Below are 18,817 nucleotides of genomic sequence, written 5' to 3'. Positions count from 1 at the left end.
CTTAGACAGCAAGTGATGCCCACTGATGTGTTTCTAGCTCCCTCTTTGTTCCACCCCCACCCCTCCCTACTACACAGTTTCTCAAATGCAGCCCTAGCATTACTGTTACGAGCTCTGTTTTTACACACAGATTGACAACATCCACCAGTAACTCTCTACAGCTCCGTTGTATTCTTGTTTTTTTTTTTTTTTGAGACACAGTCTCGCTCTTTTGCCCGGGCTAGAGTGAGTGCCGTGGCGTCAGCCTAGCTCACAGCAACCTCAAACTCCTGGGCTCAAGCGATCCTCCTGCCTCAGCCTCCCGAGTAGCTGGGACTACAGGCACGCGCCACCATGCCCGGCAATTTTTTCTATGTATATTTTTAGTTGTTCAGCTAATTTCTTTCTATTTTTAGTAGACACGGGGTCTCGCTCTTGCTCAGGCTGGTCTCGAACTCCTGACCTCGAGTGATCCTCCCGCCTCGGCCTCCCAGAGTGCTGGGATGACAGGCGTGAGCCACCGCGCCCGGCCTCCCTGTCGTATTCTTACAGCACTTGACATCATCTGACTGACGTGTCTGTCTCCTCCAGCTGCGTGGGGACCACCTCTGTCTTACTCATCGCCACAGCCCCAGTGCCTGCAACAGGGTCTGGCTCACAGTAAATATGCAATGATTATTCATTAAATGAATAAATTAACGGACAAATGAACGCATGTACTTTTGGCCAGAAGCAGGGAGAGGTGTTGGGAGACGTGAGATATTTAGGTTTGAAAGTTCACTGGACAAAACGAAACACAGGGACACGGGGTGGGGCGGGGGGAGGGGGAGACTCTCTCTCTCTCTCTCTCTCTCACAGAGATACACACAGTGACAGGCTCCTACTGCCTCTCTTTGGTCTCTTTCTCGCTCCAGATCCTATGACCCCTTGTCCTACAGCCGAGCGCTTAGAAGCGCTGAGCGGGAGGCGTTGCACAGAGAAGTGAAGCGCACGTGTTCTGCATTCAGAGCTCCTAAGTCCAATCCCACCTCCACGACAGACTAGACTTGGACCCCTGGGCAAGATACTCAAACTAACAAAACAAGGGTAAGTAACAGCAGCTCTGGAAGGACTGAGATCATGTATGTCAGCACCGAGCCTGGCCGGGCACCGCAAGCACCTGATAAATGCTCGATATTATTGTCCCTTTTGCCGTCACTGTGGACAGTTCCGTGCTCGGAAGGGGCGGAAGGCAGAAAAGATCCCGCTGCAACCTTCCATGGCGTCTGTATGGTGTGTGATGTTCAGCCTCGGAGGGGAGTGACACCAAGGGCCTCGGCCTGAGGTCAAACCGTCCTTGCCTATGAGGCAGCTTCCTCCCTTCTCCACTGGCCTCCGCCCCTGTGCCCATCACCCCACGGCACTAGAAAACCCAACCCCATCAACCAGCCCCACACGACCTCAAGCCGAAGGCAGTCCTGGTTGTCTACCTAACAACTGTGCCCCCGAGACAAAGATGATCATTCACTACTTGGATTTTAAGGAAGTAACTTCCAATTGATGATGATCATTAATATCCAGGACCAAAGATGTCATCTTACCAACTAATCAGGAGAGACCTCAAAATGTCCCAATAATTCTGAGGCCCAAATCAGATTCTGATGCTACAGCAGCTCTACTCAACTGGGACCTTGTTTTGTTTTGGTTTTTTTTTTTTTTTTTTTTTTTTGAGACAGAGTCTCGCTCTGTTGCCCGGGCTAGAGTGCTGTGGTGTCAGCCTAGCTCACAGCAACCTCAGACTCCTGGGCTCAAGCGATCCTCCTGTCTCAGCCTCCCGAGTAGCTGGGACTACAGGCATGCACCACCATGCCCGGCTCATTTTTCTATATGTGTATTTTTTAGGTGTCTATATAATTTCTTTCCATTTTTAGTAGAAATGGGGTCTCGCTCTTGCTCATGTGATCTTAGACAAGACAATTAAAATACCTTCAGCCTCAGTATCCTTGGAGGTAATAACAGAAACTCACAAAGATTAAATCAAGAAACATATGTTCACACGGTGATTGGCAAATAGAAAATAACCCACAAATGTATTACTATTATTTAAAAGAAATCTCTCACTCATTTCCTAAATTGTTACCCTTGAATCCTTATTTCCTACCAAATTCTAAGCTTTATGGACCACAAGGACTCCTTTCTCCCAAGTCTGCTGGAAGAAACCTATTCTTATACAAATTTTGATTCATAAAGGAGGCCTGTGAGCCGTTATAATAGCTCCTGTTTCTCCTCCTGATTTCCAACTGCATTCTTTCCTTTCAAGGTTCTTTCAAACAGCATTTTATGGTGATGTTACAAGTACATATTTTCACCCCCAAAACAAGCCAAAACGATACCTCGTTAGAGTCCACCTTCAGAGGGATATCATGAAAGGGGGAAATGTAGTGGCCAGCTACATTCTCTGGAAAGAACAACAACAACAACAAAAACAACAATTAAAGCAACAGACACTGTTACGCACAGCAATAATATCCTTACCCCCTTTTAAACATACCCACCTTTTTTCAAAGCGGACTTTAACTCCCAATTTAAAGTTTTATTCAACTTTCAACACTTGGACCCATCTGAGGGTCAAAGAGAAACATTATACCAACCCACCCAAATCTGGGCTGCTGAAATTAGTTCCTTATTCCTGTGACTTAAAGCATCCAAAGCAGAGAATGTCTAATGTAGACTAAAACTCAAAATATGAAAACTCTCACTTTTGGGAAAAAAAAAAAAAAAAAGATTCAGTGACTTGGATGCAAGCCGATGCCCTCATTCCACGGGGTAACGGAGAGAGGTGCAGAGGGGCCAAGGGACACAAGGCCACACAGCAAGTCACCAGCGGGGTCGGGCTGGCACCCGGGAGGCCTGGCGACGATGGCCGGGACGCTCCTGCCCTAACCGTCCTGCCTCCCTTTAGTGCTGTCTCTACAAAGCTGGACACTAGCAAAAAAACAAACAAACAAACAAAAAAAAAAAAAAAAAAGAAAAGAAAAAAAAACGTATTGCACAATCGTTTATTTTGATTCTTCTCAACAGCAATAAAGGGAGACCATTTGCAGAGATGAGGCTCAAAGACGTTCCAGCTCCCGTTGCATTTGCAGAGATCGGGATGCATTTGCAAACGGGGAAAAGTTTGCAGCCAAGAGGGGCCACACTCGTGATTTTCTTCGAAGTGAGACAAAAATCACACCGTGGTGCTGCAAAGAGACACGATCTGAGATATAAAAAACAAACAAACAAAAAAAACACCCCATTTGTGACCCTCTTTCTAAAAGCGACGCGTCGTTTTCCCCTTCATCCGACTCGCCCTAAAGCAGCTCGAGGTCACGGGGTCCCGCCCTCCCCGCAAGCGGAGTCAGCGGCGCCACCTGGCGGCCGGTTCGGGGATTGCTTGACGCAGCAGAGCTCGCGCTAACCCTTCCCTCCAGTTCCTGTCCGCGCCCCTCGGGAGAACCGGTTTCTTCCTGTCCGCCCTGTGTATCCGGCCGAGTGGGAAGAATATTCACGGCCCTCTAGTTCCACGAAAATCACCAGTCCGAAGCGTATTTGCAGCTTAGGAAACGAATCCACACGGAGAGGCCAGTGCAGCCTCAGAAACGCCCCCAGGGAAGGCCCCGCCGCAGTGGAGGCCGCCAGACTCTCCACGGTCCATCCAGCACCTTCCAGCAGCAGCGACGCCGAGAAGGATCTTGAGGATTACGTCAGGGTCAACTGATCCATTTCACAGCGGAACTGGCCCCGGGAGAAAGAAATGACGTGATCCCCTGCCCTGCGGCCACCAGGGACGCCAATGGCAGGGCCCAGATTAAGGCCCAGAGCCCGGCAGGTGGCTCACGCCTGTAATCCCAGCACTCTGGGAGGCCGAGGCAGGAGGATCGCTTGAGCTCAGGAGTTCGAGACCAGCCTGAGCAAGAGCGAGACCCCATCTCTACTAAAAATAGAAAGAAATTATATGGACAGCTAAAAATATATACAGAAAAAATCAGCCGGGCATGGTGGCGCATGCCTGTAGTCCCAGCTACTCGGGAGGCTGAGGCAGGAGGATCGCTTGAGCCCAGGAGTTGGAGGTTGCTGTGAGCGAGGCTGACGCCACGGCACTCACTCTAGCCTGGGCAACAAAGTGAGACTCTGTCTCAAAAAAAAAAAAAAAAGAAAAGAAAAAGAAAAAAAACCTAACTCATTTTGTAAGATTGTTTCTGTGGAAAACTGCTCCGTGTCATCATGACACAGCGACCTTCTGGAACACAGTCCAGTCAGAAATCCGACGCTTGCCGTTAAAAATGGTTCCCGTTCCCGCTCAGTCTTAACCAGACCAGGGCGGGGGGACAGTTTTGAAGAAACCAGGAATCCGAGGACGCTCTGTCTTCTCTCCCGTAAAATCAGCCTCGCCCCTAAGCTCGAGCAGGATGGCTGCAAACGTTTTATGACTGGCAGGTATCCATGGCGACCGCAGTCGTTATTAACAGTGATTGATGTTCTAGGCACTGACTTTGCAGGCGCAACGTCACGTGATTCCCGCGGCCCGACGTGACGGACGGGAGCATCCCAAGGCTCGGCGAGTTCAGGAGCTCCGCGGGGCTCGCAGAGCTCGAAGATGACGAACTCGAGATTCGAACTCGGAGCCGCCCGCAGCTGCGCAGGCGCAGACGCCACCCTCCCTCGGGGCCCCGGGACGCGGCGTGAGGGCGGCTCCGCGTCAGCAGCGACGCACGCGGCGCAACATCCGGGCGCGGAGAGAAGCGGAAGCCGCGGAGCCGCGGGTGGGCAGCTCCGGTCCGGCCGGGCCCCCGCGCCCCCCGCGCGCGCGTTCCGTGTGCGGCCGAGCGCGGGGCGGCCCTGAAGCCGCGGGGAGTCTGGAGCGCGGATCGCGCTGCGGGGCGAACTCCAGTACAGACTCGCGTTTCGGGGGTCCAGGGTCCCCGCGGAACCGGGCGGCGCCGAAGGTCCCGCCGCCTGTCCGGCCGCAGCAGCCCCGCGCGGACGGGCTTTCGCGGGCGCCAGGAAGCGGCTGCCGGAGCCTGCGCCTGCCTTCCGCCACCGGGCGGCGGGGCGGGGACGGCGGCCGCGGGGTGTCGGCGCCCCCGCGCGTCCCCGCGCGCTCCGCCCCCCGCTCCCGGCGGCGACACCGCGCCGCCCCCGCGCTGGCAGGTGCCCACCCTGCGTGCGGGAAGGCGACCTCGCCCGGCCCGGCGGCGACGCGGGAGGGAGGGAGGCCGCGCGGGCTACTCACTGAAGAAGACGCGGTAGTCCTGCGAGCAGGGCTGGCCGCGCTCCTCGGTGCGGTACAGCGCCATGGCGCGGCGGGGCCCCGGCCGGGCGCTCGCTGCCCTCCGCAGGCCGGTGGCGGCGGGGACGCCCGCGCGCAGCAGCGGCAGCAGCGGTAGCAGCGCGCGCATGGCGGCCTCCGCGCCGGGACTCGGCCCTGCCGCGCGCCGGCGCCCCCTGCCGCCCGGAGTCGCCGCTGCGGGGAAGCGCCGCGCCCGGGGTCCCCGGGGAGCTCACTGCTGCCCATTGATTGATTAACTCATTCATTCATTCATTCATTCATCCATCCATCCCGCACCCCTGTGAAATCATTGTGTCCCCTGCTTCACCCTGACCTGCCCCCCACATTGTAGCTCCGCCAAGTCCTGAAGCCAAATCTTTCCCATCAGCGTCGGAAATTCCGGCTAGAGAACTTTCCAGAAAAACCTGTTGAAAGAGCGGTCCACATTCATTCTTTGAACTCCCCTCATCTCCAGAAAAGGCCTCTTCCTCCGCCTTTCCAGGGTCATCGGTGACCTTGGTGTCAAATACGAAGGTCAGTTCTCCCAATAAGCAGGAGCGAGACAATCCAGAAGAGAGCAGCAAATAAGATTGCTAAAATTAGAAACTAAAACTTTGAAAGAAAATTAAGTATTTCAGTTACTGAGTCCGTGAAAGTGAAAGCAAGAAGAGCAGCAGTTTTACAGAAAGAGGCAAAGAAAGGTGCACTTACGGTCTGCGAAAACAAAGCCAAATTAGTTAGAAGAGAAAGCATTTTAAAAATAATCTTCTGATTTAGAAGACTACAATAAAAAGTGGATCATAAATGAGATTTTAATAAGCACAATGAATACTAAATTCATGAAAAATACAATTCTAACTTAAAATCCTGCCTCTTACTAGATAAGACTTACATCTTTACGTAGATTTTGTTAACTAATTTATAGTAATTAAGTCGCAGTTGCAGACTTGATCTTAGTCTAAACTAGTTTTCATTTCTGTGACATAGCTACAAACTACACCCTCTGGTTAATAATGATAATAAGACAGACACAGTATTTAAAATTAACCCTTACTGACAAAAATCTGAAAGCAAACATCTTACCAACATGGCTCTGTAGCCATTGTTTAGCTTTATAGAGAGAGAATAGTAGAGGCAGTAGTCAGAATTTTGAACAACATAGATTTCTGGGGGTCGCTGGTACAAGTGAATTCTATCTTGTTGTTTTGATGTGTTTGACTTCCATTGTCAAGGTCACCCTCATATTTTAAGAGGCCTATTACAGCTCTGACATCCTCATTCCACCTGGCCAGAAAGAAGGAAGGGAAGAAGTTTGTACCCCTTCCCTTAAGAACACTTCCCTTGCTTAAGTAGGGATTGGACTGGGAAAAAAAAAAAAAAAAAGAGAGAACACTTCCCAGAAACTGGGAATCAATGGGATATATCACAACAACAGAATGAAGGACAAAACCCATATGATCATTTCAATTGATGCCGAAAAGCGTTTGGATCTCTCTTTATGACTGTCATTAAAGAGCAGGTAGGAGATCTACCCTTTACTTTTTTTTAGAAAAATGTTTTTCTTCCTTACTTTAAAAGAAATTTTGATGCAAGTGTCAATGAAACAAACGGTCTAAAACAGACTCAGCAAATAGAGACTTCATTGGTTGAGAAATGAGAAATCAGTTTTTTTTCCCCTTTGGGGGGAAAAAAAGGAATTTTTAGCATGTAGAAATTATTTTTTTATTTTATCTATGTGAAAAGAAACCCATGTCCTGAGGTCCATAAACTTCTTAAAAATAGAAAAGAGGACAATTGAATTGATTTTAACCAAGCCCCAGTGATGTGCACAATACATTTGGTATTAAGCTTTCAGTCTTTCTGGATATTTACTAAATTAGACGTAATAAAATGTATCCATCATCCAAGTATCATATGTGATTTGAAGACACATTGTTAAATGCCATGAAAAAGAAAGTTTTGCTTGATTAAGTAGTATTACTGCTTCTAGGCTAAAATAATCATGAGAAATCTCAGCTCCAAATGACACATTATAAATCCCTTGTATTATTATAAATATAGTAATCATCGTAATACTCTAATCCAATTCAAGGGTTGAGCTACTAAATTGGTAATAATATGTCCTATACAAAATTTAATGAGACAACCCATTTTTGCTGCCCACTTTCTAGATTTCCCCTTTAGGCCTTGAGCCGTGGAAATTGTTTGTTTTAAAATGGTTTAACTATAGAACTTCATAGTGAAGGGATAATTACTGGAAAAATAAAAATACAAAAAAAAAAAAACAATAGAACTTCAATTTTTTCTCTTTTATACATATTCTAATTATATGGAATAAGTTTCAAACTGGATTCAAAAGAACCCTGTGTTCCAAAGGCAATTCCTTGAAATAAATTTTATATACTCTTTTGCAAGAACACGTGAACAGGATATAATTTATATAGGACCCCCTGCCCACAACAACAAAGAATCCTAGGGTTCAAAAACGTAATGTGGAATGGTTTCATAATTTTGGTTTATGATGTTTGTGATGAGAAGGCACAGCAGCTGAGAAGTTTTTCTTGTTAGAAAATTATGTTTTGGGAAAGAGGACTCTTCCTTTCCCTCCGTCTTTAATCAACCCTTCCTTCATTTGACTGATATTTACCAAATATGTACTCTGTGTCGGGAGGTATGACTGTAACTAGATATGGAATGATGAAAAAAATGGGAAAATTATCTGTCCTTCTGGTACTTAGAATCTAGTGAAGGATTCAGGCATTAAACAAACAATCGTATAAATCTGTTAAGATTAAAATTTGAAACAGTGCTATGAAGAAAAGTGTAGGAAGCCGTGACAGAGAGTAATACGGAGATCCGACCTAGACTCAGGCTCAGGGAAGGCCTCGCTAAGGATATGGCGTTTCAGCGGACTGCTAAAGGAAAACTAGGAGAGAGCCAGGGGAAAAGTGGTACAGGGAAGAGAACGTGCAAAGGTCCTGAGGCACAATTTTCCTGAGAAATGTTTTCTGACCAAATATTTTCCAAAATACAGTATATGTCATATATATTTGTCACAGGTTGGATTCTCCAGGGAGAAGCAGAGCGTGCACCAGGATATTTTTAATAAATATCGTTTATTTATTAAGTGTCGTTGCAATCAACTCCTGTGGGAGGCAGGAACTAGATTCCGGATTTGGCAGAGGAAGAAGTCTAGTTGCAACATAGACCCAGATAACAGCTTTGGCTGACCTCACAGGAAGTACTACAGGTCAAATGGCAGGTCAGAGTTCTCTCCTGACACTGGCTGGACCTTTAAAACCCTCCCAAGATGGGGGCCACCTTGGGAAGCCGGCCTGCCCCTGCGGCGACCCCCTGCAGGGACTGACTTTGAAGGCTCTCTGCAAGTAGCATTCCTTGCAGCGACACAAGTTCTTCCGTAAAGGAAGATCCAGACGGCACAGCGCCACGTCCATCTCAAGATTCAATATTATAAAAAGCTTTTACAAATCAATAAAAAGAAAAACAAGCCGGTAACAAACTGAATAGAAGATAGAAGTTGGGAATTCACAGAAAAATTACAACTTATTTAACAGAAGTAAATACGTAAAAACATGTTCAACTACTGTTGGCAAGGAGGAAAATGCAAACTAGGATGAGAAGCCTTTTTCTTTTGTTTTTTGTTTTGCTGTGCATTGCGTGGGCAAAAATTTAATGACTGATAACATCCACGGTAGATGCAGGTATTAATAACATCGCTGCTGCTCATCCTGGATACAGCTTCCTCGGCGAAGGAGCCCCCCCTGTAAGACACTGTTTCAGAGTTTGCAATGACCAGGGGGAATTTCCACACTGGAGGGGAAAAAAATTAACTTAATTATAAAATATAATTTTTTTCCTAGAGACACTTAATATCGTGTCCTTTAAAATAAGAGCCTTCCCTGTTGTTGCACATGAGACAAATAACAATACCTTGGCCGGGCGCAGTGGCTCACGCCTGTAATCCTAGCACTCTGGGAGGCCGAGGCGGGAGGATCGCTCGAGGTCAGGAGTTCGAGACCAGCCTGAGCAAGAGCGAGACCCCGTCTCTACTAAACATAGAAAGAAATTATATGGACAACTAAAATATATATATATACAAAAAATTAGCCGGGCATGGTGGCGCATGCCTGTAGTCCCAGCTACTCGGGAGGCTGAGGCAGTAGGATCGCTTAAGCCCAGGAGTTGGAGGTTGCTGTGAGCTAAGCTGACGCCACGGCACTCACTCTAGCCCAGGCAAAAGAGTGAGACTCTGTCTCAAAAAAAAAAAAAAAAAACAAAAACAATACCTCTAACACAAAGAAGTATGCCTTAATTAACAGACTTTATTAGTTTTTTTTTTTTATACTTTGAATTAGAGGACTTTCATGGCAGTAACCATACTTGGAGTTTCACTTTTATCTAAAAAATGACTCTCCTCAGCCCCATTCCCGGTCTCAGTTTAGAAGCCTCCCAAGAAGAGTCTCCCACAGCCTGGGAGCTGCACTTCTGAGGACCCTGAGCAAGGGTGCGACACTCACGCCATAGAATCAGCTTTCTCCACCAGGGAGGTCCCTGGCCCCTGTGTTCACCAGCCCTAACTGCCAGGCCAGTGCCAACAATAGATCCTCCCTCTCTGCCAGAGAAACAAAAACAAAACATTGAAAGTTAGCTTAGAATCCAAAATCATAAAAGACTTCAGGACACCAGCCGTCAGAGTAGGAGCCAGCAGACACACTGCACCTAAGAACTTCAGATAGTAGAAAAAGCCAAGATAGAATCACTGTAACTAAACTTAGAGTTATTATAGCTGTAAAAAAGGATTCAAGGCCGGGCGCGGTGGCTCACGCCTGTAATCCCAGCACTCTGGGAGGCCGAGGTGGGAGGATCGCTTGAGGTCAGGAGTTCGAGACCAGCCTGAGCAAGAGCGAGACCCTGTCTCTACTAAAAAATAGAAAGAAATGATCTGGACAGCTAAAAATATATAGAGAAAAAATTAGCTGGGCATGGTGGCGCATGCCTGTAGTCCCAGCTACTCGGGAGGCTGAGGCAGGAGGATCGCTTGAGCCCAGGAGTTGGAGGTTGCTGTGAGCGAGGCTGATGCCACGGCACTCTAGCCTGGGTGACAGAGCGAGACTGTGTCTCAAAAAAAAAAAAAGGATTCAAAACATGAGAAAAGAGTGAAGCCCTATCTTAAAAGGAAAGACCAGCAGATGTGAAAATGGTCAAATTATTTTTTAGAAATAAAAAGTCACAGGAAACTCCAATAGATGCATTTAATAGCAAATTAGATATGGCTGAAGAATTTGTAAACTTGGAAGCTAAAGTCAAAGAAATTTGGCAGATACTGCAGCAGTTAGACAGAAATTGAGACAGAGGATCCAGTAAGAGGATCTGGCACGTGCGTCTCGTAGGAGTCAGAGAAAGGAAAACCACAGAACACGGGGGAAAGGCAAGATTCAAAAAGGTAATGTTGGAGACGTTCCCAAACATGATGAAAAGCATGCATTCTCATGTTCAGGGAGCACATGCTCTGAAGAGAAACACTGAAATTCCAATCAAGGTACAAACTTCAGCATACAACACTAGGCAAATGTAAAATGTTTGTTAAAGCTGCTTATAGAAAATACTGCAGGGGCCTGGCGCGGTGGCTCACGCCTGTAATCCTAGCACTCTGGGAGGCCGAGGTGGGCGGATCGTTTGAGCTCAGGAGTTCGAGACCAGCCTGAGCAAGAGCGAGACCCCATCTCTACTAAAAATAGAAAGAAATTATATGGACAGCTAAAAATATATATAGAAAAAAAAAATTAGCCGGGCATGGTGGCACATGCCTGTAGTCCCAGCTACCCGGGAGGCTGAGGCAGGAGGATCCCTTGAGCTCAGGAGTTTGAGGTTGCTGTGAGCTCGGCTGACGCCATGGCACTCACTCTAGCCTGGGCAACAGAGTGAGACTCTGTCTCAAAAAAAAAAAAAAAAAAAAAAGAAAATACTGCAGAGAGAATGGCATTTTGGGAACCTTCGGACCCAGGGGGCGATAGGCCAGAGGAACCGGAAAACTTGCAGGAGTCTTTCAGATCACCTTGGACCGCACCTGCATAATAAGTGCGGGGAAAACTGTCCAGTAGGCCTTAAATAATTTGAGGGAGATTACCTTTCTCCTCTGTATTAGCACTCTGTTACGTTTTTATGGGAAACTGGTGTTTATCGATGGTGGAGACACCGAATCAATCTGCTACCAAGAGGCTCTTGAGTCATCTTTGCTTCCTGATGCATGAAGAACAGGAGAAAATGATGAGGTAAGAGACTAGATCAGGCATAATATTAGTAAATCGAATGCTTCCAGTGTACACTCTCCACCCCCATGCAAGGCTTCATTTATGGAAAATGATGAAAAGCAAAACCTCGTCACGGTCTGGAATCCAATTTGCTTTTGACAGATTATACATCTTTGTTTGAAAAAAAGGTGACCAGTGTCACCCTGGTCACAAAACTCAGCCAGTGTCACCAAGGTGAGCAGAAATACAGATCATTCCTCTATGTCATTGCTCCCTGAGGTCATTTTGGCAACCCTTAGTGAGATCAGGATTCTGGGAAACGATCCTCTATTCCTGGCCTGGGAGCCCTCCTACTGGGTCCAGCAGATGTAGGCATTCGGGCTCCTGGTAAGTACTTGTTGATTGACTTAGTGACTTCTTTCACTTTTGCTTTTCCATTTTTATTTATTTCAGTGGATTTAGGTGGTCCAAATGTTTTTTGTCACATGGATGAATTGTATAATGCTTGAAGTCAGGGCTTAGTTGTAGCTATCTCTGCAATCTTTTGATGTACTTTCAGAACAAATTGTTTAAATGAATATAACACTTTCTTGAAACTAAAACCAAAAGGAATCTCAGCAGAAGTGAGACAAGTACATAGACACACATCGGTTAATTCACCTCGTCACAGGTTACGATTGCCTACAGCTTTCTGGGACTTTTTCTAGATCATCACACCCATCGCCACGCCCACCTTCCTGTCCACTTTGAGTATCCATCCTCCCCCCATGCCCGGACACACACAGTCATATCTCACCACCGTTATATACTAAGTGTTTCCTTATAATCTGTGATCACTGAGGGGTAGAGATTCCTTTTGTTTAGATCCAGTTTTCTTGGTATGAGGTTGAAGCTGCTATCCATAGCCTGCCCAACACATGATTAAAAATCATCATGCTCAACAGTCTGCTTATAGGATTCCCCTGCACAAACTCTTCTTTTTTTTTTTTTTTTTTTTTTTTTTGAGACAGAGTCTCACTCTGTTGCCCAGGCTAGAGTGAGTGCCGTGGCGTTAGCCTAGCTCACAGCAACCTCAAACTCCTGGGCTCAAGGGATCCTCCTGTCTCAGCCTCCCGAGTAGCTGGGACTACAGGCATGCACCACCATGCCCGGCTAAGTTTTTCTATATATATTTTTAGCTGTCCATATAATTTCTTTCTATTTTTAGTAGAGATGGGGTCTCGCTCTTGCTCAGGCTGGTCTCGAACTCCTGAGCTCAAACGATCGCCCACCTCGGCCTCCCAGAGTGCTAGGATTACAGGCATGAGCCACCGCGCCCGGCCTCTGCACAAACTCTTTTCTTGGGGTGGACATAGTTCCAGTTTGGAGTCTCTGAGCTGTTTCTCCCTTCTTGTCATTTACGGTCTCACTAAATCTCTGTTACGACTGCCTGTTCAAAAATCTCCTGTTTTCTCCACCTACTTTTATTCTTCTTCTTTTTTTTTTTTTTTGAGACAGAGTCTCACTGTGTTGCCCAGGCTAGAGTGCTGTGGCATCAGCCTAGCTCACAGCAACCTCCGACTCCTGGGCTCAAGCGATCCTCCTGCCTCAGCCTCCCGAGTAGCTGGGACTACAGGCATGTGCCACCATGCCCGGCTAATTTTTTCTATTTTTAGTTGTTTGGCTAATTTCTTTCTATTTTTAGTAGAGATGGGGTCTCGCTCTTGCTCAGGCTGGTCTCGAACTCCTGAGCTCAAACGATCCTCCTGCCTCAGCCTCCCAGAGTGCTGGGATTACAGGCGTGAGCCACCGCGCCCGGCCCACCTACTTTTGTTCTTAAAAAAAAAATCTTTGTGTCTTTACCATTCTGGATTCACAGCCTTATAATCCTACCCCAAATTATGTGCACTTCTCGTTTATACATTTTTGTACTAATATTAGGATAAAATTTAGCACATTTAAAACCAAATGGCATATTTGTTTTTAGTTTATCTCTGGCTGCTCTGGGTTACTCCTGATCCACGTATATGTTACCACAAAGAAAGAAGGAAGGAAACGGCCGTATAAAGAATGCCCACAAAAGGGGTTATTTGCCTTTGAGAGTCTGCCCAGTTATGCCGAAGCATGCAAGAGCGAATTAGGTGAGAAATTGTTTACTGGATTGACAATGTGTCGTATAGTAAGGGGAAAAGATTTCCAGTTCTAAACTTGCAACAGACCAACTGGAGGACCTTTCATAATCGCTCACACGTTTAGGATCTCAGTTTCCTAAAGTGCTAACTCTGTAGGTTAAAGCTGAAAATCTAATTCAACAGTCACTGGCTCTGACAATCAGACATTATTCTCTTTCAGAATCAATCACTCAGAAACTACAGAAATGGCGAGGTACAAGCTACCCCCCCCCCTTTTTTTTTTAAATGAAGAAAATGTGCTTTGATGGGAAGGGGACAGGCTTTAGAGGCTGACATGCCTGGGCTGGAATCTCATTCTGCCCTCTGCCAGGTGGTCTAGAGTGACATTAACCAACTCTGTTCAGTCTCAGTTCTGCATCTGTGAGATAAGAATGGTAATATTTGCCTCAGAATTGTTCTGAGGTGCCAATAGCATGGCACATAGTAGATGCTCAATAAATGGTAGTTATTCTTAATGCTGTTGTTCTACGTATTTATTTGAAGAGAAGACATTCTTCTGACTGGGTGACTTGAAGGAGAATTAGGTGCTCGAAAGAGCTTAGTAACTGCTAAATTATCCCAAAATGTTAAATGCAGAAATGTTTAAAGTAAAACGGGAAAATTCCCTTCACCTTTCCTCCAGTTCCCCTGCCCAGCTATGTATCTGTCCAGATGTCTTTACGTGAAATTTCTGTATGTGAAATTACATGTACATAAATATAATTGATTTTATAAAACACCAGATCATGTTATATATACTGTCAGATAAAAATATTTGAGTGGCAAATGGGAAGAAACAATGAATATTTCTTGGTTCAACAAGAAAACAGTACCTCTGAAGGTAAAAAATGAGCTGGGACCAAAGTGGAAAGATAGTATCTCCATGCCACTGCAATTTTTTTTTTTTTTTTTTACAGAAGTTCTTTAGGTGTTAATTTTGTTTGACATTAATCACAATATTCTAAAAGAAATAAAGCTTCACTATTAAAAATCATTATTCAAATATCCATGTTGGGCAAACCAAAATCACATATACATTGCCTCATTTGCATGAAGTTTTATGAGTGTGTGGAGACCACAAATGAGTGAGAAAATAAGTCTCCTGGATGCTCCAAGGTCCTTTTCCGGCAAAGCTACTTACTTTCAGCAGCCTGGCAAGGTTTTGCACACACAGAGGATGGTTGAATTTGAAAAAGACGCAGACTCTCCACTGTTATTTGTTACTCCATGTGCAAACTGACCTAGTTATGGTTGCCATGGATACCATAATTTTGGATTTAATCATATTCTCCAAAGGAGTAGCAATACGGCTCTACAAAATACTGAGATCGATCTGAAGCTCCCAGCCCTGAAAGGTGAAGAAACTGAGTCAGAAGAAGCTAAGTGGTTTCTCCCACACCAAGAGGGAAATCAGAAAATTCATATGGAAATCTCAGAATTAATGAAGTCAGGTCCACGATTAGTTTTGTGGCCAATATGCTTTTCAGAGGCACTCAAGCCATAAAAAAGGCTTCTTGGCATAAGTGATTTACGTGAGTCCTTGCTGCACTTATTAAAAATACACTTTTTCTCCTAGTCGTCTATAACTATTGCTTTTCACCTCCAAGCAAAAAAGCACAAACATCTACTTGGAGCCAATACACCAAGCTCTCACAACAAACAGGTTTCTGCACAAATGAAAACCAAGTGAGGTGCAAAATAAAACGCCTGGAAGTAGAACAAAGGATCATTTGTTTTAACTTGAGTCTCTGGGGTCATTTGATGGTCATATTTTTAGGAGTCCACGGCAGATAATCCTGCCTGTAAAACATGGTACTACTATGACCATGTACACTTAAATATTCAACCATAATATTAAGATTTCGCTTTTCAATAAATGTTTCTGTTTATTCATACTTACAATAAAAGAAGCAGGAAGCTGGCTGCTTACAATTAAAATAAAAACTAACTATAGTTCCATCTCATCCTTAGAAGCTATCTGACATGGATTAGGTACAAATTTTAGGAAATAAAAATGGGAGAAATTGGACAAAGGGGGCAAAAAAAATAATAATTCTGAATTCTCCCTGGAAGATAAGAATAATTCATCTCTTGCATCAATTGTCTTGATCAAAGTTGTTGTTCTGCTGAGTAACTGTTAAATGAAGTCTGAAAAATCATAAACTATTAGAAATCGAATCCAGTGATCTGACTTAGAACTTGGCATCACTCAATAGATGGTTTTCAAAGATTCCAGGGGCACTTTTTCCTGCTTAGGTGGCCGGTTTCCATCACAGCCAGGCCATCCCACTTGCAAAGATTCTTCCCCTTCCCAAGATAAATTTTCCCCCGACAACCTTGAAAATCTGGTAATGGATGATTCATTGCGGCTGAGACAAAGGCCCCAGTACTATCATATGTCATTGCTAACATTACTTCCGTCAAGAGGATAAAAACATTAGAAGGTTTACCTCTTTCCCATCCCCAGCTCCCCTCCATTGTTTGCTGACAGGATTATTATTTTACGGTCATCTCACAAATGCATCAATGACCTCATCCTTGAGGAAATAAGATTCTCTGATTTTCTCTTTTGTTTCCAGATCTGTATTCTTCCTTTCCAGGAAAGAAGGTGCTAATCATAGAGAAGAGGAAAAAAAAAAAAAAAATCTGCAGCTCACAGCTCAGCCTGTCCCCATAAATTGGTAGGCTGCACATGAGCTCAAGCTGTTGTGCCTGACTCCCAACAACGACAAACATTTATTGATCTCAAATCGCCAGTCACGAGGGTTTCAGAGGCAAAGGTCTTGGGCTCACAATCTAACTGGCGTCACTGAATAGACAAAGCTCCCTCTGCTATGACAGAGGGAAGCGGATCTGTAATTTCAGAGGCGGGAGGGAGCAACTGTTCTCAGGGGACAGGAGGAAAATGTCACCGAGGAGGGGACATTCAAGCTATATCTTGAATGACGTGTAGGATGTCACCAAGAGGGAGGAGGCAATTCCATGCACAAGCAACAGCGTGAATAAAACCCATCTCAAAAAGAAAAGAGAATACAGGGAATATAATGAGTACGTCAGTCAGATTGCATTTTCCAAAGATAGCCTTGGCAATTTCTCCCATCCCATATGCCCTCCCTGTAATGTGATTTTGATACTCTTCTCGTTGGGAAGGTGGGATCTATGTTCCCATGGAGAAGGTGGCTTTGGGACCAGGGTGGAAGTGATGACATGTGTCTTCACAGGATAGGTCATAAAACATGACAGACCACCTGCCTGTCTCCTAGGATGCTCCTTTTTGGAGACCTGAGCCACTATTCTAAGTGTCCGACATCCCTCTAGACGCTCTGCTATGGAGGAGGCCCAAACTAGGTCCCAGGGAGAGATTAAAGGGAGAGACCCTGAAATTACAAGAAGAAGGTTCCTGATCCATCAACAGCTGCTCCAGCTCCAGCCAGTCTCTGCCAAGAACCACGTGAAAGACCCACGTTGCAACCGCCTAGCTGAGCCTTTCCCCAAACCCCTGACCCACGGAAACTGGGAGCGCTAAGACAAAGATAATCATTGCTTTAAGCACCTAAGTTGTGTTATTTCCGATTTGTTATTCAGCGATTAATACCTAGAACGGTGAGTCACTGAAAATGAAAGCTGAAAGTCTGAGGCCTAAAGAACATTGGGGTTTCTTTCTACCTGCAGTGGGAAATAATCCATCAAGCTTTTTTTTTTAATCTGGAGAATGACACGATCGGATTTGTACTTTAGGAAAGAAACTCGAGAGGCATCGGGCAGGAGGAATTGGAGTAGAGAGACACCAGAGACAGGGAGAATGCTTGCAGGAATCCTTCAAGTTGAACTGTGCGTGAACATTACTTGAGATGTTCGATAATGTTTCAAATCCCTTGAACTCATCGCAAAGGGTAAAGGAAAGGTAAGGGGGGATCGTTCCTAGGTGTATTTAGCGGAGAAAAGAAAAGTCCATTTGTTGCCCACTTGCTGTGGAGCAGACAGCTCGCTGGACACTCGGCGTGGGGCAGAGCGGCTCAGCCCGCAGGCTTCCCTGCAACAGGGGCCTGAGTTCGCGTGCTTACTTTGTCATTTACTACCTGTGTGATCTTGGGCAAATTACTTAACTTCTCTGAACCTGTTTCTGTATTTGTAGTATTATACCTTTCTTACTATTTCACCTTGGTATAATCCTTACATAGAGCAATGGCTGAATAATAACAAATTATTGCAAATGTTCACAGAAGTGTTATTCCCACGTGTTTCAAAGTTCTTACCTCCTTTAATGAAATCCCTTCCCTTCTGGGTTCCACTTCTGCCACGTTACTGAAACTCCTTTTGAAAACCTGCCAGGTGATCAACATTGTGCCAAACTAAAAGAATTACTTTCAATTTTCATTTTATTCGGCCTCTGGGCTGACCGATGACCCCTTCCTTTGGGAAAATCTTGTCTGGACTTCTGTGACGTCACACTCTGTTGCTTTTCTCCTGTCGGGATGGTGGCTCTACTCTGTCATCTTTGCTGGGTTTTCTTCCAAATTCACCTCTAAGCTTAGAGTTCTTGGGGCTTGATTTTTATTTTATTTATTTATTTATTTTTTGAGACAGAGTCTTGCTCTGTTTCCCGGGCTAGAGTGCCATGGCATCAGCCTCGCTCACAGCAACCTCAAACTCCTGGGCTCAAGCGATCCTCCTGCCTCAGCCTCCCGAGTAGCTGGGACTACAGGCACGCGCCACCATGCCCGGCTAATTTTTTCTATATATATTTTTAGCTGTCCATATAATTTCTTTCTATTTTTTGGTAGAGACGGGGTCTCACTCTTGCTCAGGCTGGTCTTGAACTCCTGAGTTCAAACAATCTGCCCGCCTCGGCCTCCCAGAGTGCTAGGATTACAGACGTGAGCCACCGCGCCCGGCCTGGGGCTTGATTTTGATCCTTCTCCTGGATATGTTTTCTTCTTAAATGACCTCTTCAATCCATGGCCTTCAATAACATGTATATTCTCATGGCTGGAGTTTTTCATCTAAAATCTAAATAGAGACTCCACATTTATAAATCCAAAGCTTATCTGACATTTCCATTCCATCTCTTGCAAGCACTTAGCTCCAGTGTATCTGAAATAGAATTGTTGACAATGCCAACAAAC

At 45.5% G+C, this 18,817-nt stretch overlaps 1 protein-coding gene across 3 annotated transcripts in view; it reads right to left on the bottom strand.

Annotated features, from left to right (window-relative positions):
• PPA2 (inorganic pyrophosphatase 2) overlaps nucleotides 1-5,410 on the bottom strand; it is a 52,952-nt gene extending 47,542 nt beyond the window's left edge. For all 3 annotated transcript variants that reach the window (XM_069459220.1, XM_069459221.1, XM_069459219.1), the window contains exons 1-2: nucleotides 5,234-5,410; nucleotides 2,352-2,416 (exon numbers count right to left, since the gene is read on the bottom strand). In XM_069459220.1, the coding sequence (XP_069315321.1) occupies nucleotides 2,352-2,416; nucleotides 5,234-5,399 (231 nt within the window). In that variant the 5' untranslated portion in view covers nucleotides 5,400-5,410. The remainder of the gene's footprint in view (nucleotides 1-2,351; nucleotides 2,417-5,233) is intronic.
• Between the last annotated feature and the right edge of the window lie 13,407 nt (nucleotides 5,411-18,817).

Source organism: Eulemur rufifrons, chromosome 26, assembly GCF_041146395.1.
Source record: "Eulemur rufifrons isolate Redbay chromosome 26, OSU_ERuf_1, whole genome shotgun sequence".
NCBI lineage: Eukaryota > Metazoa > Chordata > Mammalia > Primates > Lemuridae > Eulemur > Eulemur rufifrons.
Note: the sequence above shows the minus strand (reverse complement) of the source record. Positions and strands in the feature narration are given on the sequence as shown.